We start from the raw sequence: 27,337 nt of genomic DNA on the forward strand, positions 1-27,337 counted from the left end.
GAGCACTCTCTAGGAACTTTGTGAGAATCACCTGACCCGATTCAGACAAAATTACTCTGTAGAGACCCTTTTCATAACCCACAAAAATGCCTCTGGCATTCTTTACTCCACCTGGAGCTTCTGTTCTCACATGAGACCCGAAAACCTTAAAATAGGCAACAGAAGGTTTTCTATTGAACAGCTTCTCAAAAGGAAAACATCCCAACTCTGTTGAGACCTTTCTCAACCACACATGAAGATAGGACGCTAGCGATTCGGCCCAATATTCATGTGGCAAATGTGAACTCAGCAATTGCGCATTCATCCCCTTTTGCAATTCTTTGTTCACCCTCACACAGACCCCCCTGTTCCACGCTTCTTGTGAAACTGCAATTTTGTGGTCTATCCCTTTTCCATCCAGGAACTTCTGAAACTTCTGTAACAGAAAAACTTGCTTGTGATCTGTGAAAAGACAATCAATGTTAGCATCATGCATATTTTTAACCTTGTCACAAAACTCCTGAAACTTTTCTAAAGTTTCTTGCGGTTTCTCCATCATATAAACCCAAGAATAATTAGTGAAACAATCCACACACACAAGGTAAAATCGTGCACCGCCTCTAGATGGTTCTAGAGGACCAATCACATCAGCATATACCCGCTGAAATGCTCTGTCGACCTTCTTCGTCACCTTCCTGGTGCTCACACTGGTCACACCTGCAAGAGAGATTTCGTTAGACTCAGAAGAATTACATTCCATGTAATCACTTTGATCAAAAGTCAACAAATACAGTCCATCTTTCTCTTTGGCAGTAAGAAACAGTTCTCCATCTTTAATACCAAGAACTAACTTAGTTGGTCTTAAAGGTGCTACTGGAAGGATTTTTTTTATTTCTCCATCTTTGTAGATCTTGCAGCTTTTAGCATCATAGGACAGTTTCAGTCCTTTCTTTGCAATCTGCGACACGCTCAGCAGATTACATCTCAGTTCTGGAACCAGGAAAACATCACTTATAGTCAAGTTCAGACTCTCAAGATACACAGTCCCAATTCCAGTCGCTTCCAACTCTTGACCGTTGGCCTGTTTCACAGTGAAGCTTTGCTTCTTCAACGTCGAAAACAGTTCTCTGTGCGGGCACATATGAACCGTTGAGCCCGTGTCAATTATGAAGGAGTTCCCAACATCTGGCGTGGTTCCTTTCGCCATCATAGCCTTTGCAGGTTTCACCTGGCACTTGGTATGGCTTTTGCCTGACGCCTCAGGCTTCGTAGAGCTGCTCTTTGCTCCTCTTGACTGGCGCGGCTTCTTACAGTTTCGCTGTAGATGCCCAGTCTGTCCACAATTGTAGCATCGGACAGCACTCAATGCTACACCATGCTCTCCAGTAGCATCATCAGTGGGGAGATTTGAACTCCGTTCCTTCCTCCCCCTGTCAGCAACACCCATTGCACCTTGTTCAGGAACACCAACAGTTCCTACAGCCACAGTTCCTGCACTCTCCCCTCTGGGGTCAAAGCTCTCCTCAGCTTTCGATGAGCTCTTAGGAACTTGGCCAGCATCATCTTGGCTCACCCCTTCTGGGGTAGTTATCCATCCAGACCCTGATGAATAACTGTCTCTGGTCAGGGGAGATGAGTTGGGCAAGTCTCCCCCCTTCTTGGCATCCATTTTGAATCCAAGCCTCTCGCTCACACTGTCAAACAAACTGTAAAATCCAACAGTTGTTTTTTCCTTTCTCACGCAGGCAAAACTGCAAGTTGTTTACGCCCTTTTGCACCTGGCAGCTAAACTCTGGCTGCCATGGAAAGTCCCTTCCAAGGGCACTCAAATTTGTAGCCAAAACATTCTCTGATTTTGTTTCGCTTTCCCAGGCTCACAGTCCAGCCCCTCTGCCAGTAACTTTCCGTTACTTAGCAACAATGCATTTCAATGGGACTTCTTATCTTTACCACAAGAATTTGTGGAATGCAGGCCTCTTCTCCCGGAGCTGTATTTTTCCAAGACGCAGCTCCCCTTGTGAAGCAGTGAATTAATCAAACTGCGTTCACACTTTTAGCCCGAAATGCAGCATACCTTGAACTTTGTTGCCCTGGAAAACACCTCTTCTTTCCACCAGCTGTCTGTGGAGCCTCTGGCTTCTTTCAGACGCTTTCCTTCTCCCTTGGAGCAGAGGAGGACAATCCACCAGCCTCTCATGCAGATGTCCGATGAATCGCAACCATCCGAAGGCTGCCATATGTCAGTATCTTCATCAGCTCACAGGCAGAGGTACCTGGCCTCCCCCGAGGCAATTGAGCGAGATACTGTGTGTTTACCGTCCGTCTGCGACCCCCGGCAGGCTAGGTAAACAAACCGGCGATCCTCCTCGAACGTGAGCAGGACACACCCTCCTCCTTCCTCCCTCCCTGCATTCTCCCAGGGAGGGGAAATGAGACAGACAGGAGTCCTCTCTACATGTTTTATTCCTGTCATTCAACAGTACATAGAAATGTGACTGTTCCCTTCAGACTCCATCAGAAGAGTCACCCTCCTCCCCTGTACTTCCAGTACAGGTCATATAACACACTGAGCTAACATCCGGTGCTCAGTACAGAGAATAGGCTCCACCTTTTCTCCAACAGTACATCTGCACTGTTTTGCATTCCAGCCATCTGGAGCTGGCTTTTGCCTTGGTGCTTTTTCCTGACAATTTGATGGTGGATTTTGTAAAAAGGCCCATTATGATTTCTGCAACAGGGTTACTTTCTCCATCATCCTACAGCTGCCCAATCAGCAGGAAAGGGGAGGGGGGTTTAGCCACCAGAACAGGCTTCCTCAACCTCAGCCCTCCAGATGTTTTTGGCCTACAACTTGCATGATCCCTAGCTAGCAGGACCAGTGGTCAGGGATGATGGGAATTGTAGTCTCAAAACATCTGGAGGGCCGAGGTTGAGGAAGCCTGCACTAAAAGCCAATCACAGCCAATCAGTCAGGCACTGAGGATTGCCTCCTAGGGTCATTCTGGAGAGGCCATGCAGGAAGACCTCTGTAGGCTCCAAAGCTAAGCATTTAAGAACAGTGAAAACACAAGATGCTTCGGTTTCAAGAGGATGATGTACAAGTTCTGTCACGTACATTGGGACTTCATGGAAATCACTCTGAAATAAGATATTAGAGCACTCCAAGTCATTTGCCTATGTATGGAACTTTCTGATAGTAAGAGCTGAGCAGACTCACTCGGAAGATGGTGGACTCTCCTTCCTTGGAGGTTTTTGAGCAGAGGATGGATGGCCATCTGTCATGGATGCTGTAATTGGGATTCCTGCATTGCAGGGGGTTGGACTAGATGACCCTCAGTGTCCCTTCCAGCTCGGCAATTATGGGATGCTATGTTTCTATGTGCACAGAAGAGAGTAGATCAAGCTGAAAGGCAACATGAAGTGGGCTGCATTGATGGTTGCAATGCACTCCCAATTCTTATTCTTATGTAATCTTAGATAGTAGAAAATCTGAGAAAGGGGCATGGCGGTGACTGTTAAGGGACCCTGCACATCTGAATTTGACCCTACACTACTGCTCATAAGAACTGGTTTCCAAAAAAAAACCATCCCTGGAAGGAGGTGAGGCATGGTAATTACTTGTACTGAAACAACTTACTAGCATGAGTTTACAAAAGATAGTTAGAGTTTGGGGCATTATCGCTTAATGGAACAGTCAATGTCACAACTGCGTTGATGCCGGGGAAGATAAAAGCATTTCCATGTACATTTTGCAGGCTGCCTTCAGATGATGACCGTTTGTACACTGCTGCCAGGGGTGGTGAGCAGGACGGATGGATCGCTGTAGGCTTTCCATCATGTCCTCACTTAGTGCGGGCAGAATGCCTTGCGGGTTTTCCCATTTACTTCCTTGGTTTCTACTCAGAAAGCATCCATGCGGTTGACAGGTTTTGCTTGGCAGGCTGGCAACACGGATTGACAACGAGAAGTGGCCTTCTTTTAGAAAGATGAAGGCAGCATGAAAAATTAAAGGAGTGTGATATAGAATGTGGCCTGTCTTTGCACGATGAAAGGCTGCTTCCAAAAGCTTGGCTTTTCAAGATTTCATCTTTTAAACATGGCTAGCGCTGCCAGAGTTTGTTTTGAAATGTTCTTTAAAGGGCTTCTATTTCCCATTGATATCTTATTGAGGGACTTGCAACAAACTGAAATCCTCAATATTACTATGTACCAGACTCTGAGCTTTCTTTTAAAAATTTTTAAAAAATTAAAAGTCTCTAGCCCTCCTAAAATGAAAGCTTTGGAGCAAAATGTGCAAGTACTAAGCAATCTCTGTGAAATGAGAGTGAGTTTGGTGTGGCTGGTTTGTGTATTTTTCCTGACACTGCAGAATGTTCCCTGTTGCTGTTAGCCGTGTGTGTGTGTGTGTGAGAGAGAGAGAGAGAGAGAGAGAGAGAGAGAGAGAGAGAGAGAGAAAATATTGTGCGAGCGCCACAATCAGGAGCAGCAGGACACAGCTAACTTGCAAGACATAAGTACCGTATTTTTCGCTCTATAAGACGCACCAGACCACAAGACGCACCTAGTTTTTGGAAGAGGAAAACAAGAAAAAAAATATTCTGAATCTCAGAAGCCAGAACAACAAGAGGGATCGCTGCGCAGTGAAAGCAGCAATCCCTCTTGCTGTTCTGGCTTCTGGGATAGCTGCGCAGCCTGCATTCACTCCATAAGATGCACACACATTTCCCCTTACTTTTTAGGAGGGAAAAAGTGAGTCTTATAGAGCAAAAAATACGGTATGTCAGAGTGGTAGTCTGTCTAATTCTAAATTTGTGTTATGCTGTACTCCTCTGGCAGCCATTTTGCATTATGCCAATCCCAACCCCATAGCAGCTACTTTGTGACTGGTGTTCCCAATCCTCTCCGAAGTTTTGAAATGTTCCCACTGGTCCAATAAGGTTGGCAACCATTGTGTTAAAATGTGGAGTGCTCCTATTCAGTGTTCCTGTCTGACAGCCGTACCCACTTCCAGGAAACTCCATTCCATTTCCACCTCCCAGTCAACATTCCATGACTGCTGAGCATGCTCAGTCCTCACTGAACTGCTTTGGATTCCCCTCTCCCTTTATGGGAGCTTCTTATCTTTTTTTCTTTTTCTTTTTACTTCTGTAAAAACTCAGAGCTTTGCAGAGATTTGCATGGCTGCTGTTTTGTCTGCATAGGAACCGCCATTCGTGCTGGAACATCAGAAATGGAGTAATTTGCTGCCTTTCTATCAGGCCCTTTCTCAAAGGACATGCAGAGAGCGGCCTCATTTTCTACTCACAATAACCCTGGGAGGTAGGCTAGGCTGAAAAATAGTCCGCTGCTCAAGGGAATCAATTGAATAGGAATTTAAACCTGGTCCAAATGAAGGAGATGAGAATTTTTTTTCGCTTGGTGGGCCAGATCCTTATCTCCGCTCACCCACCACCATTGGCCACATTTGAATGGTGAGTTGGACAACCCACATGTCAAAATGTCATGATAATCACACGTGACTGACACCTGTCAAAGTCCCTTGTGCGGTACTTTCCCAACCCCATCAGCCAGCTAGTTGTCAGGTGCTTGGGAACTGCCCAATCAGCTAGCTGCTGAGCACTGAGCAATGAGCTTTGCAGACCCTGAGCTCGACACATCCCAAGCACCAAGCAAGGGTTAGGGCACGGCACTCTGGACCTGCAAAACCCCTTTCAGCCAACCCCTTTACCTGCCCCACATCCAATGTCATATATACGGTCCACCATAGAAAGTGTCCTTTCATATTGCAGCACAGTGTGGTACGCTGGTTTGGCATCTACTGATAGGAAGTGCCTACAGAGGGTGGTGAATACAGCACAAGATATTATGGGCTGTCCCGTGAATCCGCTGGAGGACATCGCGGAAGAACGTTGCCTCAGGAGAGTGAGGAAAATTCTCAGGGATGATTCACATGCTGGCTGGCATTTTCTTGATCTCCTGCCCTCGGGCAGACGATATAGAAGCATGATTAGTCGTACCAACAGGGTAAAGTATAGCTTCTATCCATGGGCTGTTAGGCTGCTGAATGAAAAGATAACAACAGGGCAACTGACTTTCGGGTTTGGTGGGTGTGCGTCAGTAAACGAGGGGAATTAAGACTAAGAGAGCTGAGTGGGGGGGGGTGCTCGTGTAATCTCACTGTATACAAGTTGTACAAGTGACAATAAAGTATTTCAATTTCAACCAAGATTAGAACAAGTGGGAATGGCTTGCCTAAACCATCCATTGGGTCAAATGGGGAGGGCTGGTGGGCCGGCCCTACTGTGACTCACTCCAGTGTCGTTGGAAGGCTATTTACACCATGTCTAGTTTGATTTCAGCTTGCAAGTCCACAGCCAGGGACTAAGTTGTTCTTCATTCTTTTCCTACATTCCCTAGAATACCTTAGGTCAGGCATCCCCAACCTGCAGCCCTCCAGATGTTTTGGCCTACAACTCCCATGATCCCCAGCTAACAGGACCAATGGTCAGGGATGATGGGAATTGTAGTCCAAAACATCTGGAGGGCCGAAGGTTGGGGATGCCTGCCTTAGGTGCTTTATAAAGGAACAAATTGATAAATTAACAACAGCAAGGATGCATTCACAGCTTCTATGGACTCGAACTTTGAGCTAAACTGAATTCGGCTTTCAGGTGCTCCGTTTATTTATTTATTTTTATTCAAAACATATTTTTTTTAAAAAGTCCCATCATTAAAAAATGCCAAGGCAGTTTACAAGCCTGGTAACATCCTTCGCTACTATCGGCATCACCCTCCAGTGGGAATGGAAAAACCTGTCAATTTTGGTTCTCTCCATTTCTCGTTTCCTCCACATTTCCTAAGCGGTATGCAATTAAAACCATCCATGTTCTTAGTGTGATTTTCTCCCAAGATGCATTTTTGTATGCGGTTTTTACAAATGTACACATTTTCATAAACAAAGCGCCCTTAAAACAATGCACTTCTCCTAGGCATAGTCGGCCAATTGGTGCCAAAGAAGGACAGAACTTTTTTTATGTATGCCACAACAGCAGCAAGAATACTCATTGCAAAGTATTGGAAGACACAAGATTTACCCACTTTGGAAGAATGGCAGATGAAGTTGATGGACTATATGGAACTGGCAGAAATGACTGGCAGAATCCGAGACCAGGGAGAAGAGTCGGTGGAAGAAGATTGGAAGAAATTTAAAGACTACCTACAGAAATATTGTAAAATTAATGAATGTTAGAATGATGTTGGATAGAAATTAAGTGGTTTCCAGCTGTAATGCTTTAAGGGAATATGAAAAATGGGTTGTTAATAGGTAAAAATCTAACGTCACTATTTTAAGACCAAAGATTAGGATAAATAAAGAGGGTAAGGATTTGCTGAACCAACAAATTGAACTGGAATACAAAAAAGGGAGGTATGAGGAGGTCCGGGAAACAAGCTAAGGAAAAATAAGCAATGGAAAAACTGAGTGGTTTTTAATCATTTTTATTTTGTATTTTCTTTTTCTTTTTCATTCTTATATTGTAATTTTGTATTTTCTTCTTCTTTTTCTTTTTTATATTGTAATTTTTTTGAAAATCTTAATAAATATCTTATAAAAAAATTAAAAAAAATAAAACAATGCCCTTCAATCTGTTGTTTTCTCTAGGAGCAAGTTCGTGCACACAGGTGAGCATCACACCTCACTCTCTAAGGTGGGTAGAAGCTTCCTGGGCTTTGGGAAGGAGGGGCCAGGCCCCTGAAGGGATGCTGTAGCCCTTCTGCCTCCTTCCCAAAGCGGGGGGGGGGGGCCTTTGGAAAGATAGCAAGAGAGTTCTTGGACCCATTGGAGCATGGGTAGGCAACCTAAGGCCCGGGGGCTGGATCCGGCCCAATCACCTTCTAAATCCAGCCTGCGGACAGTCCAGGAATCAGTGTGTTTTTACATGTCTTACAGTCCTTTTATTTAAAATGCATTTCTGGGTTATTTGTGGGGCCTGCCTGGTGTTTTAACATGAGTGGAATGTGTGCTTTTATTTAAAATGGGTTATTTGTGGGGCATAGGAATTGGTTCATATTTTTTTTCAAAATACATGGTCCCCACATGGTCTGAGGGACAGTGGACCAGCCCCCTGCTGAAAAAGTTTGCTGACCCCCGCATCGGAGCATCGCACGTCCCTCCCTAAGCCGGGCAAAATCTTCCTGGGCTTTGGGAAAGAGGTGCCAGGGAACATTTAGGGGAATAGCCTAATCCCCCTAGACCGCTGACCGCACACCTCTGATTTGTACCTATAGCAGCTGTAAATTAGCAGCTAAGATGACGGGATGTGTGTGCGCGCGCTTGTCGCAAGTAAAGCCTAGCTTAATGCTCACAACAGCTCTGTGGTCTAAAAATAGAAACAGCAGCAGGTCCTCCATTAATTACTCTCCTCGGTTTCTAGCATCAATAGTTGTCTGCATCATTTTATCTTCCCCACAGGGTGTTTCATAGCAACACAGAAAGCACTCCGCATGGATCCAAAACCCAGAGCAACCGTTTCACATCTCATGCATGGCTGGAATTAAAAACCCATTGGAGCCATTGACTTGCATGGAATCAGTAACAGGGCGAACCTGGAGCCAAAGCAGTGAGGAAAACAGGCAAGGAGCCAAGGGCCTCTATAATTAAACCCAAGGGTTGCTGCTTGGCCAGTTTGAAACCAGTCTGAAACCTGGTGGCTTTTTTATTTTTTTTAATTGGTTGGCTTCCAAAAAATGTTCAGAGCTCAAGAGCGAACACTTGGAGACTTGAAAATTCCTCAGCCTTGAATAAATGCATGGAAATGAGCGAAATGGTCCCTAACTCAGTGGTAGAGTGTGTGCTTTGCATGCTTAAAAGTCCCAGAGGGATGGTGCTTGTAACCCCCAATTAATCACAGGCTGCAGGGCTGGGAAAGATCTCTCCCAGGATGCTGGAGAAAGGGAGATAGTCAACAAATAGAAATCCGACTCTCTATAAGGAAGGTTCCTATGTTCATGGCTCGAAGGGACTGATATTTCATAGCAACCTAGGAACTTAGGAAGCTGCCATGTATTCAGCCGGACCACTGAACCATCTAGCTCAAAGGAATCATAGAATCATAGAGCTGGAAGGGTCCCCAAGGGTCTTCTAGTCGAACCCCATGCCGTGCAAGGATCTCAACTAAAGCATCCATGACAGGTGGCCATCCAACCTCTGCTTAAAAACTTCCAGAGAGCCAGTGTGGTGTAGTGGTTAAGAGCGGTAGTTTCGTAATCTGGGGAACCGGGTTCGCGTCTCCGCTCCTCCACATGCAGCTGCTGGGTGACCTTGGGCCAGTCACACTTCTTTGAAGTCTCTCAGCCCCACTCACCTCACAGAGTGTTTGTTGTGAGGGAGGAAGGGAAAGGAGAATGTTAGCCGCTTTGAGACTCCTTAAGGGGAGTGAAAGGCGGGATATCAAATCCAAACTCTTCTTCTTGAAAGAGAATGAAAGAGAGGCCATCACCTCCTGAGGGAGTCCTTTCCACCGTCAAACTGCTCTTACCATCAGAAAGTTCTTCCTGATGTTAAGTCCGCATCTCCTGTCCTGTAACTTGAAGCCATTAGTTCAAGTCCTACCCTCTAGAGCAGCAGAAGAGAAGAGAAGCTCCATCTTCCATGCGACAGCCCTTGAGGTATTTGAAGGTGGCTATCATAGAATTATGTGATTGGAAGGTACCCTGAGTGTCATCTGGTCCAGCTCCCTGCAATGCAGGAATCTTAACAAAAGCCTCCATAACAGGTGGCCGTCCAAGCTCTGCTTAAAAACCTCCAAGAAAGAAGAGTCCTAGTCTCTATGTAGTCTGAAATCTTCAGGGGAAGGGTGCTATACCAATTTAATAAATAATAATAACAGCAATGAATTCTTTGATATATTGCAATGAACATGTGATGGCATGGGACTCAGGCTCGGAACCAGAGGAGACTCAGTCTGCACCGGATCCTTTGCCTCAGGCATCATCTGAACCAAGTCTGGGGCCTGATCCTGAAGAGTCCCAGTCTGCACAGGTTCCCCTGCAACAAACACCAGCTGGGCTGAGCCAGGGACCTGAGCCTGCCCTGGCTCCAGATGCGGGGATTGCCTCGTTGCCTCCAGCTGAGCAATCACTTACAGCTGCTCCGCTACCGGTTGGGTTAGGAGAGGCTGAGGCGGCCCCTGGGTCTAGTAACCCACCAACGTCTCCCGAGCTGCAGAGACTAAGGTCTGAGAGATGGAGAGACCTGAGTACTCGTAGGAGGAGTGCTCGCCTTCAGGCAAGACAGGGAGGTGAGTCACCGGGGGATCAGGACCGGTCTAGTTTCCTGCCTCATGTCCTGCCTTGACCCTGTCGGACTGACTCCTTCTCGGGTTCTCGGGTTACCCCCGGGGCCCAGCACAGAACATATGCCAAGTCAGACCACTGGTGCATGCATAGTCTAATCCCGTGGTTCCCAACATGGGGCACACGCCCCACAGGGGGGCAATTTTATTTTTAAGGGGGGCAATTTGTAAGCTTGTTTAGACCACAGATGTTGGGTTGAAATCACGACAGACGAGTGGTAGGTGTCATATGAGAGGCGTCTCTCTCGGGGTGAGCCCCGGGAACTCTCTTTTATTGAATATTACAAACATTGCCACAGGTGTGCTTGTGGCTGATTGGTTGATACAAACACAAAGCAACTTGTTGCTGATTGGTTAACATAGGTACAAGGCGGGAATTACATATTACATTAATCACTGATAGATCAAAGGCTGAGAAATGGAGCTAGAACTAGACAGGCATGAAACCTCCTAATTAAATTATAACTAAAGATTGATATTGAAAGAACATAACATGAAAGAATACAACAATCACGTTCCGTAGATGTGGTCAGCAATGCATTAAGAACAGGTCAGGATACACTGTTTCATGAACTCAATGGGAACTGTTCAGAACATTCTCAGACTCTTGTGCAGAAGCAGAGAAAAGATTATGAGCGAGACTTCCCAGAATGCAAGAGAAAAGAAGCAATAGTTCTCATAGCAAGATTTCATAGCAAGACTTCCCACAATGCCACAGTTATGTGCAGTAAGAGAACTGCAGAAAGAAAACTTCCCTTCACACATCAGTGGCCTTTTAGGCTTTCTCCACATGAATAGGAGTTCACTTTTTGAATAATAAGAATTATATGTCACTTGGGGGGCAGGCATCAGGATTTTAGAGATGCTTAGGTGGGGCATGGCCCAAAAAAGGTTGGGAACCACTGGTCTAAATCGACTTGCAGCAGCTCTTCAGGATTTCAGACAGAGAGTCCTTCCCAGCCCTACCTGGAGATGCTGGGGGTTGAACCTGAGACCTTCTGCATGCAAAGCAGGTGCTCTGCCATTGAGCTACAGCCCTTTCAAAGCTGAGACATCCATATTTCAAAAACAACTGGCACCACTGATTTCTGACTCCCGCAGTCACGTGGCTCGTGCTGAAAAGCCACTTCCCTGTGTCTGAAGCCACTTCCCAGGCCACTGGTGTGCAAGGTATCTCTGCAACCCACGCAGTTTATATGTGCATACATATTGATATAGGTTCTGGGTGCCAGAGTATGTGGGTGCAAGTCACCCATAATGCCTGGATTCAGTGAGAGTTAGGAGTAATCAAGGTTTGACTAAACCGGGCGAAACACAGAAATCCCTGAGCTCAGCTGATGCTAAAGAGCCAGGCGAGGTTGGCAGAGCTCACAAGGTGCGGACGAAAGAACATGATGGCTGGTCACTAACCCATCAATGAAAACCATTGACAAGGCAAAAGACTCTCTGTCGGACACAGACGGGAGAAACCCTGTTCTGAGCTTTAGCCAATTAGCAAAAAATAAAATAAAATACCAGAGTTCTGAGGGGGAAGATGTCAGAATTGCAGTGGGCAATGAGGTAAGTGAGCAGGAATAAGTGTCCCTTTTGCAGGCTGGAGGATGGGGTGAACAAAGTCTGTTTTATGCTGCAGAGAAGGTCAGACATGATGTTTGGGGGCTCCAGGAATCTGAGGCTTCCGCAAGGCTTCCGCTCTGCCCTCTCTCCATATAGACTAAGGTTGTATATATGTGTAAATAAAACTATATATCATAAAAGCACCACAGTCTCCGCTGTGCCTCCTTTCCAATCGTAACATGGACCCTGGGTATTCACCCCTGAAATCTCACACTGTGGTGGAGATAGGAGTAGCGTGTAACAATATATCACCAATGTGATAAATGCATGGCATGCAACCTAAATGAAGATGTATTTGGGGATTTTGTTGCTAGCTACGAGGCACAGGTAAGTGTCAATGAAGCAGAAATCGGAGATTATAGAAGTAAGATGCCGCAACTGCGCATACTTGCTTGCTGCTTCTGAGCAAGAAGCTGCATCTATCCACCCTACACACACACCCCATTCCACAGGATTATATCTCTCAACTCTCTCCCCCACCTCCTCATAATTACAGCAAACAATTCTGCTGCTGAAATTTCCATGGGAGGGTGGGCAAAAGAATAATCAAATGAAGCAGGAAGCAAATTTGTTTTACAGGACTCAAGAGACCCATGTGGACGAACACACATAGATCCAGATGATCACATCGAAAGAACTGCAATATCACACACAGGGTCTCCCTATCCAGCCAGACTGATATGGGTGGACAGAGGCATTCTAACATGCAGGGATGCTAACCGGTTCGAAAGGCTCAGAGTTGATGTGAGTTGGAGGTTTCAATCCTTCCCCACTTTTAGAGCTGGCTGGCATCAGAGAAAGAGTTAGATTTCATACTAACTTTTAAGGCACTCTTCCCTTCCAGCATGCTGTACTGGATGGTAGGGACGAGGGTGGAGCTGTGGTCTAAACCACTGAGCCTCTTGAGCTTGCCAATCAGAAGGTCAGTGGTTCGAATCCCTGCGATGGAGTGAGCTTCCGTTGCTCTGTCCCAGCTCCTGCCAACCTAGCAGGTTGAAAGCACGCCAGTGGAAGTAGATAAATAGGTGGAGGGAAGGTAAACGGCATTTCTGTGCGCTCTGGTTTCCGTCATGGTGTTTCATCACGCCAGAAGTGGTTTAGTCATGACCCGGAAAGCTGTCTGTGGACAAAAGCTGACTCCATCAGCCTGAGAGATGAGCTCTGCACATCATCATCATCATCATCATCATCATCATCATCATTTATTATTTATACCCCTCCCATCTGGCTGAGTTTCCCCAGCCACTCTGGGCAGCTTCCAATCAAGTGTTAAAAATAATACAGCATTAAATATTAAAAACTTCCCTAAACAGGGCTGCCTTCAGATGTCTTTTAAAGAGAAGATAGCTGCTTATTTCCTTCACATCTGAAGGGAGGGCGTTCCACAGGGTGGGCGCCACTACCAAGAAGGCCCTCTGTCTGGTTCCCTGTAACCTCACTTCTCGCAATGAGGGAACCGCCAGAAGGCCCTCGGCGCTGGATCTCAGTGTCTGGGCTCAACGATAGGGGTGGAGACGCTCCTTCAGGTATACTGGGCCGAGTCCGTTTAGGGCTTTAAAGGTCAGCACCAACACTTTGAATTGTGCTCGGAAACGTACTGGGAGCCAATGCAGATCTCTCAGGACTGGTGTTATGTGATCCCAGCAGCCACTCCCAGTCACCAGTCTAGCTGCCGCATTCTGGATTAGTAGTAGTTTCCGAGTCACCTTCAAAGGTAGCCCCTCATAGTCACCTTTGATTGGACTTAACCATCCAGGGGTCCTTTACCTTTACCTTTTACTGGATGGTGCATGCATGCTTTCAGGTAAATAAAAGGGACAAGTGAATGCTCTCACAAGCAGCCTTGCAGCCTTTTAATATACAGTGGTGCCTCGCAAGACGAAATTAATCCGTTCCGCGAGTGTCTTCGTCTAGCGGTTTTTTCGTCTTGCGAAGCAACCCTATTAGCGGCTTAGCGCTATTAGCGGTTTAGCGGCTATTAAAGGCTTAGCGGCTTAGCTGCTAAAAGGCTATTAGCGGCTTAGCGGCTTAGAAAAAGGGGGGGGGAAGCGAAAAAAAATCTCAAGATTCGCAAGACATTTTCGTCTTGCGAAGCAAGCCCATAGGGAAATTCGTCCTGCGAAGCGCATTGATAAACGGAAAACCCTTTTGTCTAGCGGGTTTTCCATCTTGCGAGGCATTCGTCTTGCGGGGCACCACTGTATTATCATCATTTCTCTTATGAAGACTTCACTGCATCAGATCAAAGCTGATCTGGCCCAGTATTCTGTTTGTGCAACAGTCAACCAAATGCCTATATGAAGCACACAAGCAGGACCTGAGTGCAATAAGCATTCCCATTAGAGGCATGCTGCCTCCACTATTGGAGAAGGTGCACAGCTATCATGGCTGGTATTAAAACTGGTTTAACCTGGGCTGCAGTGTTTAATCAACTAATCCAGGAATGGGGAAACAGTGCTTTTCACCAGATGTTGTTGAACAGCAACTCAGATCATTGCTGACCGTGCTGGTGCAGCTGATGGATTCTGGCAACACCTGGAAGGCTAGGGGGTTCCCATCGCTGGACAAACTAAACCACGTAATATATGGGAAATCGTTGAACAACAAAATGTATCCCTGAATAAATGGGCACCACTGAAATCAGTGAGGGGTAATTCAGAGCAGCTAAGCATCTTTTTCATCAAAGCTACGGGAGGTGTGCAAATTTATGCAGATTTAATCCCTAAATTAATTCACCACAATATATACGGAACCAGGTGCCAGCCTTAGTTTTAGCAGACTGTGCTCCATCCCAGCCTAATCCCTCACCATGGTACGCCATAGATTCCTCTTCCATTTCCCCCTTTAGCTGCTCCACTTGGGCTGCTTTGAAGTGTGCATTCGGGGCCAAAAGTAATTGCTCCCTTAGCTAAGATCTTGCAAGTTATTGTTCCGAACCTGCCTGATTATGTAGGGTTTTTTAGTGTCTGTTGTTTCCCACTGACATGTTCCAGGGCTTGATAATGGGAGCTGGCACACAGCCTCATTGTAAGAAGATGTTCGAGTCAAAACATTTATTATGTTGCCCTGATCTTCAAATCACGTTCAAGGCATGTCTCTGGGAGAGAAAGCTTTTAGCAACACAAACACCAGTTTGCCTTTGTCTCTTTGTGCAAGCACAAACCTTTGGATGGAGGGAGCAGGGGAAGGAATATCACGGAACAATGCCTTCTCTGAGGACGGCATTTGCCTTTGCTCAAAATGACGTGGTTTGCCATTGGAACTAGAAAAGTAAATTGCCCCAAGACTGAGCTAGGCTAATTGGAAGAATATCTCTCTGAAGATATGGCTTTCTGCTGGGGGACAAAGCCATAGGTGAAGAAGTGTAATGATCTGAAGTGAAACCATGCATTGCAACAGCTGCTGCTGCCTTCCCCCTGCCCCAGCCACTCAAATTGTAAGCAAAACACACTGAAGCTATGGCTCACGGGCAGCTTCTCCCACTCCAGATTGTGCACTGTAGCCTATGACTTTTTGTAAAGGTCCAAAATAGTTGACTGCTGTAGAAGATTAGGCTTCAGTAACACAGTTCTGAACGTTTATCTATACATACAACTTGTAGGCTTTGCGGATACAGATACAGATATATACAAACACAGTATTTCTATTGCTCCAGCAATTCAAGATGTAACACAGTCTCGGACTCATGGACAGACTCACTGACTGGCCAACCAGCTGACATGCCATAGCAATTGGCTTGGCTGACTTTGCACAGTGGGTCACCTTAATCAAATATATCTTTGTATACTTCTAAGAGGAGCCCATGACTTTTAAGCACAGGGAAATATCCCAGAGAGATGGATTCATTTGGCTGTGCTGTGAAAGTTCAAAAATTAGGACTACTCACCTGTGCTGGCTTCCTTAGCAGATATGTAGACAGAAGAGAAGGAGGAGGAGGAGGAGGAGGAGGAGGAGGAGGAGGAGGAGGAGGAGGAGGAGGAAGAAGAAAATAATAATAATAATAATAATAATAATAATAATAATAATAATAATAATAATAATTTATTATTTGTACCCCACCCATCTGTCTGGGTTGCCAGATGCCACTCATATTGATTCAGAGATTCAGAAGCCCAAAACCTGCCCCTCCAGTCACTGATGCAAGGCGGCAATTATTACTCCACATCTCAATATTTGATGACTGACTTACACCAGCCTGTTTGTTTGTACCCCGCCCATCTGACTGGGTTGCCCCAGCCACTCTGGGTGGCTTCCAGCATATACACAGTAAAATCGTAAACTTTAAAAAAGCTTCCCTATACAGGGTCGCCTTCAGGTGTCTCCTGAAGGTAATATACTGAACTTTTACATCTGAACATGCACACTGCTTCCACTGATGTTGGGTTAGAGTGGGCTTCCTGAACTTGCTGCCCTACAGATATTTTGGACTACAGTGTCCATCATCCCTGACCATTGAAAAAGGCAGTATTTATATTGGGATGGCTTTAAATGAGGATTAGACTATTCCTGGAGGATGAGGCTATCAACGGCTATTCATCATGATAGCTATGTTCCACTATATGCCTCTGCATTCTGGGAATCACAGGTAGACAGAGTGCTCCAGTCCTGCTTACTGGCTTCCTACAGGCATCTGGTTGGTCACTGTGAGAACAGGATACTGGACTACAGGTGTTGTTGTTATTGTTTAGTCATTTAGTCGTGTCCAACTCTTCGTGGCCCCATGGACCAGAGCACGCCAGGCACTCCTGTTTTCCACTGCCCCCCGCAGTTTGGTCAAACTCATGCTGGTAGCTTCAAGAACACTATCCAACCATCTCGTCCTCTGTCGTCCCCTTCTCCTTGTGCCCTCCATCTTTCCCAACATCAGGGTCATCTCCAGGGAGTCTTCTCTTCTCATGAGGTGGCCAAAGTATTGGAGCCTCAGCTTCAGGATCTGTCCTTCCAGTGAGCACTCAGGGCTGATTTCCTTCAGAATGGATAGGTTTGATCTTCTTGCAGTCCATGGGACTCTCAAGAGTCTCTTCCAGCACCATAATTCAAAAGCATCAATTCTTCGGCAATCAGCCTTCTTTATGGTCCAGCTACAGGTAGATGGGCCATTAGCCTGATCAGACAGGGCTCATCTTGTTTTCTTATTGGTTAGGATTGACAGACGTTACGTCTAAAGCATTTGGAGGGCAGTAGGCTTGGAAGAACTATCTTGGATGGATAACAAGGTGATATCAAAGCCTGGCTGTGTTGTTTGATCTTGATGCTACAGTAGCTGAGTAATGAACATTCATGTGTGCATTCACTCTTGATGCACCCAGACATGGTCTCAGAGACTGAAACCACTGCTGATGAAGACATTCATCGAGTCAATAATCGAGCCTAGAATAGGACATCCTTCGTACCCATGCCACATGCACACCCAAATTGCATTTTATGATTTTTTAAAAAAATAATCTGTGGACACTTTCTTCCTGTTGTATCGGACTGGTGCGCTCAAAGCCAAAGATGACACTTTGGTTGGAGGTGTGTCTAGCACCGATAATTAAAAACTCACGTCCTTGCTTAGGTGCCAGGTTAGCCAATCTGTTTGTTTTCATGCCTGTTTGTCCTTGATGAGACTCTCCTTTTATTAAAGGGAACCCAAAAGCGCTTACTATCTTGAAAGGCTTTGAGGCTGGGGGAAGGGAAGAGAAGGAAAGCTGTATTGCTGCTGCTGCTGCGATGGTGTCATTAACACCTGCTGTTTCAGTAAACAAGGCACACTTCTAGGGCTGCAAGCACTACAAATAGAAAGCAAGTGTTTACCAAAACTTGAACAGATGATTCCAAAAATACATCTTGCGAGATGAGCATTCACTAATAATCCTGAGGTCTTCTGCTGCACTCCTTAAGTACCAAGACTGCATTCCAGCAAGAGATTGACTGAAATTTCCAGGTTTCCTACAAACATTGTGAATCTGGACCGGTCCAGTAGCTGGATGAAATAACTGCCTTGCCAACCGCGACCAGGAGCTGGGAAAAGGGGCTCAGTAGGGTGCTATTATCTCAGTAAGAGCTCAGGACAAACTGAGAGGCTCCAATCCTTATTGCTGGTCCTGCCCCTTCCTAGTAGGATGTTAGATCAGGCAGAAGTCAATGTAGTACTTTCCAGGTGTTGCTGGGACTACAACTCCCATCAGCCCCAGCCAGCATGGTCTGGGCAGATGAAAGTTGCAGTCCAGGAGTGTCTGGAGGAACAACCTTGGTCTACTGCAGGCATAGGCAAACTCGGCCCTCCAGATGTTTTGGGACTACAACTCCCATCATCCCTAGCTATCAGGACCAGTGGTCAGGGATGATGGGAACTGTAGTCTCAAAACATCTGGACGGCCGAGTTTGCCTATGCCTGGTCTACTGTATCAAACCCAAGGCTCATTTAGGGGAGTATCCTGCTTTCCCAGTGGCCAACCAGAAGCCCATGAAAAGCCCATAAGCAGGTGTGAGCGTGGCAGCACCTGCCCCAGTTGCGTATCCCAGCAACTGGTGTTCAAAGTCATGCCATCTCTGAAACTGGAGGGAGCACATAGCCATCATGTCCAGTAGCCATGGAGGATAAGCCATGTAGGTGAGTCGCATTTGCCGCTTCCTGCGGCAGCAGATTCCAGTTTAACTGCATGTTGTGTGAATATATACTCCCTTTTGTCTGTTCTGAACCTTCCAACATTAAGCTGTCATGAATAGTTTCAGCTTCTGTGGCTGTCGATGTTGCCAAGAATGTTGCAATGGTAAATAAGCTATTGCCTGGGGAACATGATTTTTTTGGGGGGGGTTATAATATTTTTATTAATTTTCACAAAAACATTTCATTAAAAAATAAAACATTTAGAACAACTATATACAAAATCAGTATTGAATCCACAGTATGGGATTACTTGAATCCCCTGACTTTCCTCCACCCCCCTCCCCTGGTTCCTTTATAATATTTTCATTCATGCATGTCAATAAAGTCTTTATCTCTGATTACTTCCAATTTTTGTACACTGTCTATAATATTACAAGTTGGGTTTTTTTTAAAAAAAAAATCCTGCTAATGTATTAACTTGTGTACATTGCTTTTGTCAATGTGCAATAAACATTTCCCATTCGTTTATATTTGTTGTCATCTTGATTTCTAAGTTTCCCAGTTAATTTAGCCATTTCAGCATACTCCATTAGCTTTGTTTGCCAAACTCCTTTGGTGAGGACTTCTTCCTCTTTCCAATGTTGGGCTAACAATATCCAGGCGGCCGTTGTCACATACAGTACATTTCCGAGCACAATTCAAAGTGTTGGTGCTGACCTTTAAAGCCCTAAATGACTTCAGCCATGTACATTTGAAGGAGCATCTTCACCTCCAATGTCCAGCCCAGATACTGAGGTCCTGCTCCGAGGGCCTTCTGGCGGTTCCCTCACTGTGAGATGTGAAGCTACAGCGAACCAGGCAGAGGATCTTCAGTAGTGGTGCCCACCCTGTGGAACACCCTCCCATCAGATGTCAAACAGATAAACTACTATTTGACTTTTAGAAGACATCTGAAGGCAGCCCTGTTCAGGAAAGTTTTTAATGATTGATGCCTTATTGTGTTTTTAATATTTTGTTGGGGACTGCCAAGAGTGACTAGGGCAACCCAGTCAGGTGGGCAGCAAACAGTCATACCTCATGTTACATAACATGAGGTATGACTGTTTGCTGCCCACCTGACTGGGTTGCCCTAGTCCGTTTCATGTTACGTTTCATGTTACGTTCTTTCAGGATATGTCCCCCGGTGACCTGGAAGTACCGGAAAGGGTTACTTCTGGGTTTCACCGCTCGCGCATGTGCAGAGGCACAAAATGATGTCACACGCATGCACAGAAGTGGCGAATCACAACCTGCGTGTGCGCAGATGCGCCGCTGCGGGTTGGATTCTTTTCATGTTGCGAACGGGCCTCCGGATCCCGTTCACAACCAGAGGTACCACTGTATAAATAAAATCATCATTTCTTTCCCAACCCCCAAGTATTTCTCTCTCTATCAAAGTGTCTATCAAAGTATTTCTCATCTCTCTATTTATATTCTGGCCTCTCACAAAGCATCAGGGCAGTGTACAGCAGCACACACAAAAAATGTAAAAGCAATATGGGAAAATAATGAAAGTCACCACCTATTCAAGAAACTTTTATAATGAAATAAAAAAGAAACTCAAGTGAGAGGCTTGAATAGCAAGGTACTTTTATACATACGTTGGCCTTCTCCAACACTTCCTTAAACAATGTGTAAGCTATATTGTGGAATTTGTGACCACAAGAAGTGTGGATGGTCACCAAATTGGACAACTTTTAAAAGGAACTAGACAAAAAAAAAACCGGAGAGGATAAGGTCATCGAAGACTCTTAGTCATGATGTCTATTATGTGAAGCTCCAGTGTAATCCTTGTTTTCAATTCCTCTATAACTCCAGGCATTGGGTATTAGTGGTGCTTCAATGGTGAGAGTCATCTACAGGCTGCCATTAAAATATCCCGCTTTGTAATTTAAGTACCTAGCAATTATTTCAATTTTCAAGGACATTGTACTGTAGCCGTGTTTTTTAATAATAAAAAAAACCTGAGCTATTGAAAGGTCAAAATGTGAACTCCATTAAGTATTCGAATCCCGAGAAAGTAGTCAATTATTACTTCATAAGATGAATTAATAAATAATGACACTTTACTTGCCTTTGTTGCCTTCCAGTAGACGCTCTCAAAATGCTTCGCAAACACTAGTGATTGAAATCCCACAACATGCTCCTCTCAAGAGAATGTTGCAGCAGAAATGAAAATGGTGCCCACAGGAGAGAAGCAACATGTTCCAGTGGAACAGCATTGCAAGCTCATTCTGCTTCATGTGACTCAAAAAGACCAGTTTGGCAACTGCATTGATTTCACAGAAAGCGAGGGATCTTGGGTTGTATTCAGCGTAGCATTGAGATCATTCCATTAGCAGGAGGATTGCGTCTTGCACAATGGAGCAATCTTCCCCGTCTTGTCTCTGGAGGGTCTCCTCAACCCCCTGGAGATTTGGGGGAGGCATACACAGGGGGAGATACACCATTCATTTGAGCAATGCCCCTTGGGCTATTGGTGGAGTGCACGTGTGCACATGAGATCTCAGGTTCCGTTCTGGTATAAAGCCACAACCAACAATGGGACGCCTATCCATTTTTGAAACACTGAACATTTCACTATTTTCCAAAAGGACTGCATTCATGGGTCACAGGAAAGGTCTGTCAGACATCAGAGGATCCAACCCACCATGGTAGGTTGCCAGGAACAGATAAGACAAGAAAAGTTCTTACCAATGCTTTTTATTCAATATTCACAGAGAGAGGCTTAGAAATGCAGCCTCTGGGAGTAACGGTGTTGCTCCAAGTGAGTCTTCATCCCCTCCTATTATGTGTCATCACTACAGGTGCTGAGATGTGTCCTCTGCCTCTGAGCTCTCTGCTCTCCTACTTTCAATGCCCATTGGGTTATTGGAGGGGGGGTCTGGAATGCTTTCTAAAGACACTGAGTCCGTCAGCTGTCCCCCCTCTGGTGCTTCTTCTTCCTCCTCTCCCATTATTTCCCAGCTTTCCCCCTCATCTGCCTCTGAGCTGTGATCTCCCTCAAACCCCTGTTGTAATTCTGAATTGGTCTTCTTCTTCTCTGGAAGGGTCAGGCTGGGGAGGAGGTCTCCACCATTCCTCTCTGCCCAGTCCCTGACAACTGCCGATATCCACTCACCCTTAACAGAGACGAGAGAGGAGATGTGATAGCCGTCTTCCTATATCTAAAGGGCTGTCACATGCAAGATGGAGAAAGCTACTCTTCGGCTGCTGCAGAGGGTAGGACTTGAACCAAGTTAAAGGAAAGGATATTCCGCCTAAACATCAGGAAGAACTTTCTGGTGGTAAGAGCTGTTCTGATGGTGGAATGGATTCCCTCAGGAAGCGGTGGACTCTCCTTCAGTGGAGGTTTTGAAGCAGAGATTGGATGGACAGCTGTCATGGAGGCTTCAGTTGAAATTCCTGCATGCGGGGGGTTGGACTAGATGGCCCTTGGGGCCGCTTCCAACCCTATAATTCTGTATTTGCTGATAATGGGAAGGATGACACAGAGGACGTCCATGGCTGCCATGATCTCTGAAACAACGTAGGAGGGACCGGATAAACGATAACTTCATTAAGAAAATTAATATTGCTTACTACGGCATTCCTTAGCCTTGGTTCCAAAGATGCTGTTGTGAGGAGTTCTCAAAGTAAAGGAAGGATTGAACTCTGATTAATAAGAATACACACAGAGGCTTGAACCAGCAAGACTCTGGGAAGGGTGCGTATAATAATCTCTCTGCCCCACCCCTCAGCCCAGGTCGTTTTATTCACAAAAGAACTTTTACAGTGTTCGTAAGAATCAATCAGATTTCTTCTGAGCATTTCAACAAACCCCACGTGGGGACAAAGTTAAACTACAAACACTAGTTAGGCATGCATACTTTTGGGTAAATGAATGAAAACTACAAAGGAGTGCATTCAGCAACCCTGGATGTCATGAACAATCAATACACATGATAAGAAGGATGGCCAGGAGGACAGCAATCATTATCACCTTTATGTGAGACCTGTTTCCTGGCCCTAAGATTAACATCCTAAGATTAACATATCAGAAAAGCTACAGCAAAGAAACTGCCCACTGTCTTTGATGACCTAGGACGCCTGCCTGTCTAAGTGTGTATGTGACTTGTGAAGAAACTTGTGGATTGATCAAGAATCATATCAAAATAGCTTAAACCCAGTCAACACAATGCTTTCATTGCTGACACAGATGGCTTACTCTATATTTGTTATAATTCCTCATAGCAATCCCACCTGATCACTACACACTGTTGGACCACAGATCCCATCAACCTTTGCTATTGGCTAAGCCAGCTGGGGATGGAGAGCTTTTGGGGACTCAATGCTGAAGAAGGTTGGCTAAGAGAAAATTGACAGTGATGAGTACAGAAAGGGAGGCGTAAATCCTCAGGAATTCTTACCTCCCGCCTCAAGCCCAACTGTTAGATCCCCCTAACTTCAAGTCCTATTATGAGACGTAAGTGGCATGGTCTGTCTTGCTCACCAGGCCCACACTCCTAGCTCAGCAGCAGACCTATTCAGAAAATGAGGCTTTAAAATGAAGATTGTACCTACTCTGCCACTCTGCAAACCCACAGGTGGGCCCAAATAGCTACTCCTGTGCTTTTCAAACTTCGCCAACCTGTAAACGCTCAAATACAAAAGGTACCAAATTAATTCAAAGCCTCGCAGTGGAGAAACAAGAGTCTCCGAGACAAAACTGAACAGGAGGAAGACCTGGGAGGAAAGCTTAGGCGCTCGGTTCTCGTCAGTGAAACACCCAACAAATCAGATCGATTTCTTTCTGAAATCGTCCCTTCTGTTTCCCGCTGATGGATCTGAAGGAAGGGAGGTGGGGAGACAAGCCAGGGACAGCAGACTGGACTCATTCTGTGTCTAAGAAACACCCCGATCAGACTGAAGAGTCAAAGCAGCGCCAGACTATAATCTACTGATTCGTGATGATTTGTTGTACCAACCTCTAAGAAGTTGTAGTACCTCCTCTGACCATTTGCAAGGGTGATGCTGTAGTACAGCATAGAGCAGGCCAGCAGGTCTCTACTCCAGCAATCTGCCATGGATGGTACAGATATTAAAGTTGCTGGGTCCTGCTGCAGGGACATACCAGGAGAGGCGGTCCCGTAAGTACAAGGGTCCTAGGCCGCATAGGGCTTTAAAGGTCAAAACCAGCATGGAACTGACTCCACAAAAGTTTTTCAGTGGCCAACCAGATGAAGAAGAAGAGTTTGGATTTGATATCCTGCTTTATCACTACCCTAAGGAGTCTCAAAGCGGCTAACAATCTCCTTTCCCTTCCTCCCCAACAACAAACACTCTGTGAGGTGAGTGGGGCTGAGAGACTTCAGAGAAGTGTGACAGGCCCAAGGTCACCCAGCAGCTGCATGTGGAGGAGCGGGGACGCGAACCTGGTTCACCAGATTATGAGTCCACCGCTCTTAACCACTACACCACACTGGCTCTCCATAGATGGGAAGCTTGCAAGCAGGACCTGAGCCCCATCCGCAAAATCCAGCAACTGATATTCAGAAGCATTCTGTCTTGGACAGTGGAGGCACAGGATAGGCATCATGTCTGGTAGCCACTGAAAGTCTTATCCTCATTCATTTGCCTACTCCTGTTTTAAGCAGAATTCCCTCTGTAGAGCAACTTGTCAGGTTATTTCTATCCTAATATTTAGGAAAACTGCAAGGGTTTTCCTTTCCTGTTTCAGAAAACTTTTTTGTAGGTGGGCAGAGAAGGCAGTACTTCCTTTTAAATTGTGTTGGTTGTTTCTCTTAAGTTGCTTTTGTACTGTTTTAGACTTGTACTGTTTTAGACTTGGGCTCTGTTGCACTTTACTTATTGCTGTTATATGTTTTATGGCTGCTAAGTGTTTTTACGATATACTGTAAGCGGCTCCGAGAGCTTTTTGGAAGCGTGTGACAGGAAAATAACATAACCTCAAAGAAAGAAAGAAAGAAAGAAAGAAAGAAAGAAAGAAAGAAAGAAAGAAAGAAAGAAAGAAAGAAAGAAAGACACATCCAAGTCAGCCATGTCCTTAACGTAACCTTTGTTCAATGGAAGTCCATGTCCTACAAAATGTAAAGAACTAAAATGCTATTGTGTCAATAACTTTCATCACAGCTATGCCCAGAAAAAAACCTGATCAATAAACACACCCAGTCAATGCAAAAAACAAAAAAGAGTAAATAGGTTTGCCAAGGAATATGAGCACAGGAAACAAACAAGGAAGCAAGGATTTACCTTCTTTGCCATTTTCTTTTTTAAAAAAGCTTTTATTTGACATTTTACAGTATCTTCATTGATTCCTTTATACATTTCAACATTTAACAACTTTCACCTCAGCACAGCATAAAACTATGCACTCTTATTTACACAGAATAAATGTATACAAGCGCTTTTTGTCTGGCATGAAAGGTGTGTAGTACAAATGGCTGAGTTCTTACTTGCCATCTATGGCAGATCAATGCAAGTTCCGCTGGTTCTCATGCAAATCACTCTGCACAAAAGCTGGCCTTTGACATCTCTCAGTGATGGCTCACACCAGAGTGGCTGGGGAAACCCAGGCAGATGGTGGGAGGGGAATAATAATAATAATAATAATAATAATAATATAAAGCCATGCCTTGACCCTGGAGAAATGCCACAGCTGATGAAGACACATCCTCCACAGTGCACAGAACACTGGTGCTCAGCACACATAATGAAAACATACTGGCTGAGACTTGTTAAATACATAAACATAACTGCATTTTGGGCTAAGAAGCCTATCCAGTATTGAACATCAGTGGCATGGAAACAGGGATCACGAACTTAAAATACTGTTTCCGTTTTCCTTTCTACTGCCAGCTCTGCTATGACAATCTCTGTCTTATATGAAAGCTACAGTCTTAAAAGTGCAGCTCCTCTGTAGAAACTTCTGCTCATATGGAAGCAACTCACATCCAAATCATACAGGTCCCAAACGCAATTTGTAAGTAGAACTCCCCGCAAGACCCTTAATGGCAGTAGCCTGTGCCAGAAAAGTCTCTGTGGTTGCATCGGCCACAGCGCTGAGCCCATTAGCATGACTTAGCCGAGGACTCAAAACGGAAACTCCTGCAAGGCCAAATCATGTACTGATAAAGGGCTGGAACTGTTGTAAAGAGAAAAGGACTTAAGTTCAGCTTTAGCTAAGCAGAAGAAAGAAAGAAAATCACCTCTAGTCTCTAGGACAGAAAAGGTTTAAAGGCTAAAGTGTAGATTCAACCAAGTTTAAAGAGGGTCACATTTCGATGCTCCCAGTGGGACCTAACCTTGACTCCGAACCTTTCTTAATCACTTCTAGTCACAGGTTTTGTGCATTCTGTAGTGAGTCATGGCAGCTAGACTGTATAGGCATGGGGCTGCAGGCTAGTCACTCATTCACTTTGGAAGCTCTTTCCCTCATTAACTACAGCAGCAAGAGGGTGGAAACTAGTCACAGGTACAGATTTAGTAGTATTCTGCAAGGAAACCACAGCTCAGTGAGCATCAAGACGCAGTAGAGCAATGGTTCCAAATGTGGACGTTAAGAGGCAAGAGGGTAGCGGGGAAGGGGGTGCTGGAGGTGTCAATTGCTATCAGACTTTGAAAAGCTGGCGCCATTAGATCAAGTTCACCAATTTTGTTGAATTAAATAGATTTAACCGGGTTTTGAATAAACATGCAATTCATTGCTCCTGCTTCGAGTTTCATTGTGTTAATATCTCCCTTAGTGGGTCATGCAAACCACTATTCTGAACAATGCACTTTGTAGGGTAGGGTAGAGGGCATTGGGGATGAGTTTATGGAACCAAAGAGGCTGTGCTCTCAAAATGTTTGGGAATCACTGCCCTAGAGTATCACAGCTCCAGGCAACGTTTGAAAACAACAACGAGCTAAGCAAGTTGGGCACCTGTATGGTTGAGCCAGCAGCATTCTAGAGTAGGGTTTCACAAACTTGGGTCGCTAGATGTTTTGGGACTACAACTCCCATGATCCCTAGCTATCAGGACCAATGGTCAGGGATTATGGGAATTGTAGTCCAAAAACAGCTAGAGACCCAAGTTTGGGAAACCCTGCTCTAGAGTAAACTTGGAAGCAAACTTCAAAACACAGGACATATATATAGTTGATTTTTAAGATCACTGATATTATCATTGCCAGATCTTGATGACTCCGTCCCAGCCACATGTAGCAAGGAGCGACGGAAGGACTGGATGGAAAGTTGCACACACGCAGGCCTGGCTTTGCGCGGACAGCGTGCGAATGATCCGAGCCGTGCGATAGTTGTAGAAAAACACTTTGCCCTCCGAACTCCCCGTGACGAGCAGCATTCCGTCGGGGGAAAACTCGCAGCCTATCGCAAATCCTTCAACCTGCAAGAATCCGGAATCGAAAGAGGTTAAATAAATCAAGATGTTAATTAAGGAAATGGGATATGATCTATAACCTCCCAAAATTTCATAGTGTAATAAACATGTCAGTTTTTACCATAATGGCCTAATTGCTTCCCTAGGTGTTTATTAAGACAGTCCCATTAAGGACTTTACATTGTTAGCGGCAGCCGGTTTATACGTGACAAGGCTATTAGCAACTAATAACACTTGCAGGTATTTTAAGCTCTACTCGCTCCTCAGTTTAGTTCTAAATTAACTAAAATATAGAACAGGGTTGAAGTCGATTAATTTTTATCCCCGCTGTAAATCAGAAGCATAAGCAGGCATTTAAAAGGGCAAGATCTATTACG

At 45.2% G+C, this 27,337-nt stretch overlaps 1 protein-coding gene across 5 annotated transcripts in view; it reads right to left on the minus strand.

Moving 5' to 3' along the window:
- Positions 1–22,260: 22,260 nt before the first annotated feature.
- WDR25 (WD repeat domain 25) overlaps positions 22,261–27,337 on the minus strand; it is a 100,666-nt gene continuing 95,589 nt past the window's right edge. For 4 of the 5 annotated variants that reach the window (XM_080985064.1, XM_080985065.1, XM_080985067.1 and 1 more), the window contains one exon: positions 22,261–26,966. In XM_080985064.1, coding sequence (XP_080841190.1) covers positions 26,745–26,966 — 222 coding nt within the window. In that variant the 3' untranslated portion in view covers positions 22,261–26,744. The remainder of the gene's footprint in view (positions 26,967–27,337) is intronic. The other variant, XR_013980390.1, reaches the window with a different exon arrangement.

This window comes from Podarcis pityusensis (assembly GCF_964106645.2).
Source record: "Podarcis pityusensis genome assembly, chromosome: 1".
Taxonomy (NCBI): domain Eukaryota; kingdom Metazoa; phylum Chordata; class Lepidosauria; order Squamata; family Lacertidae; genus Podarcis; species Podarcis pityusensis.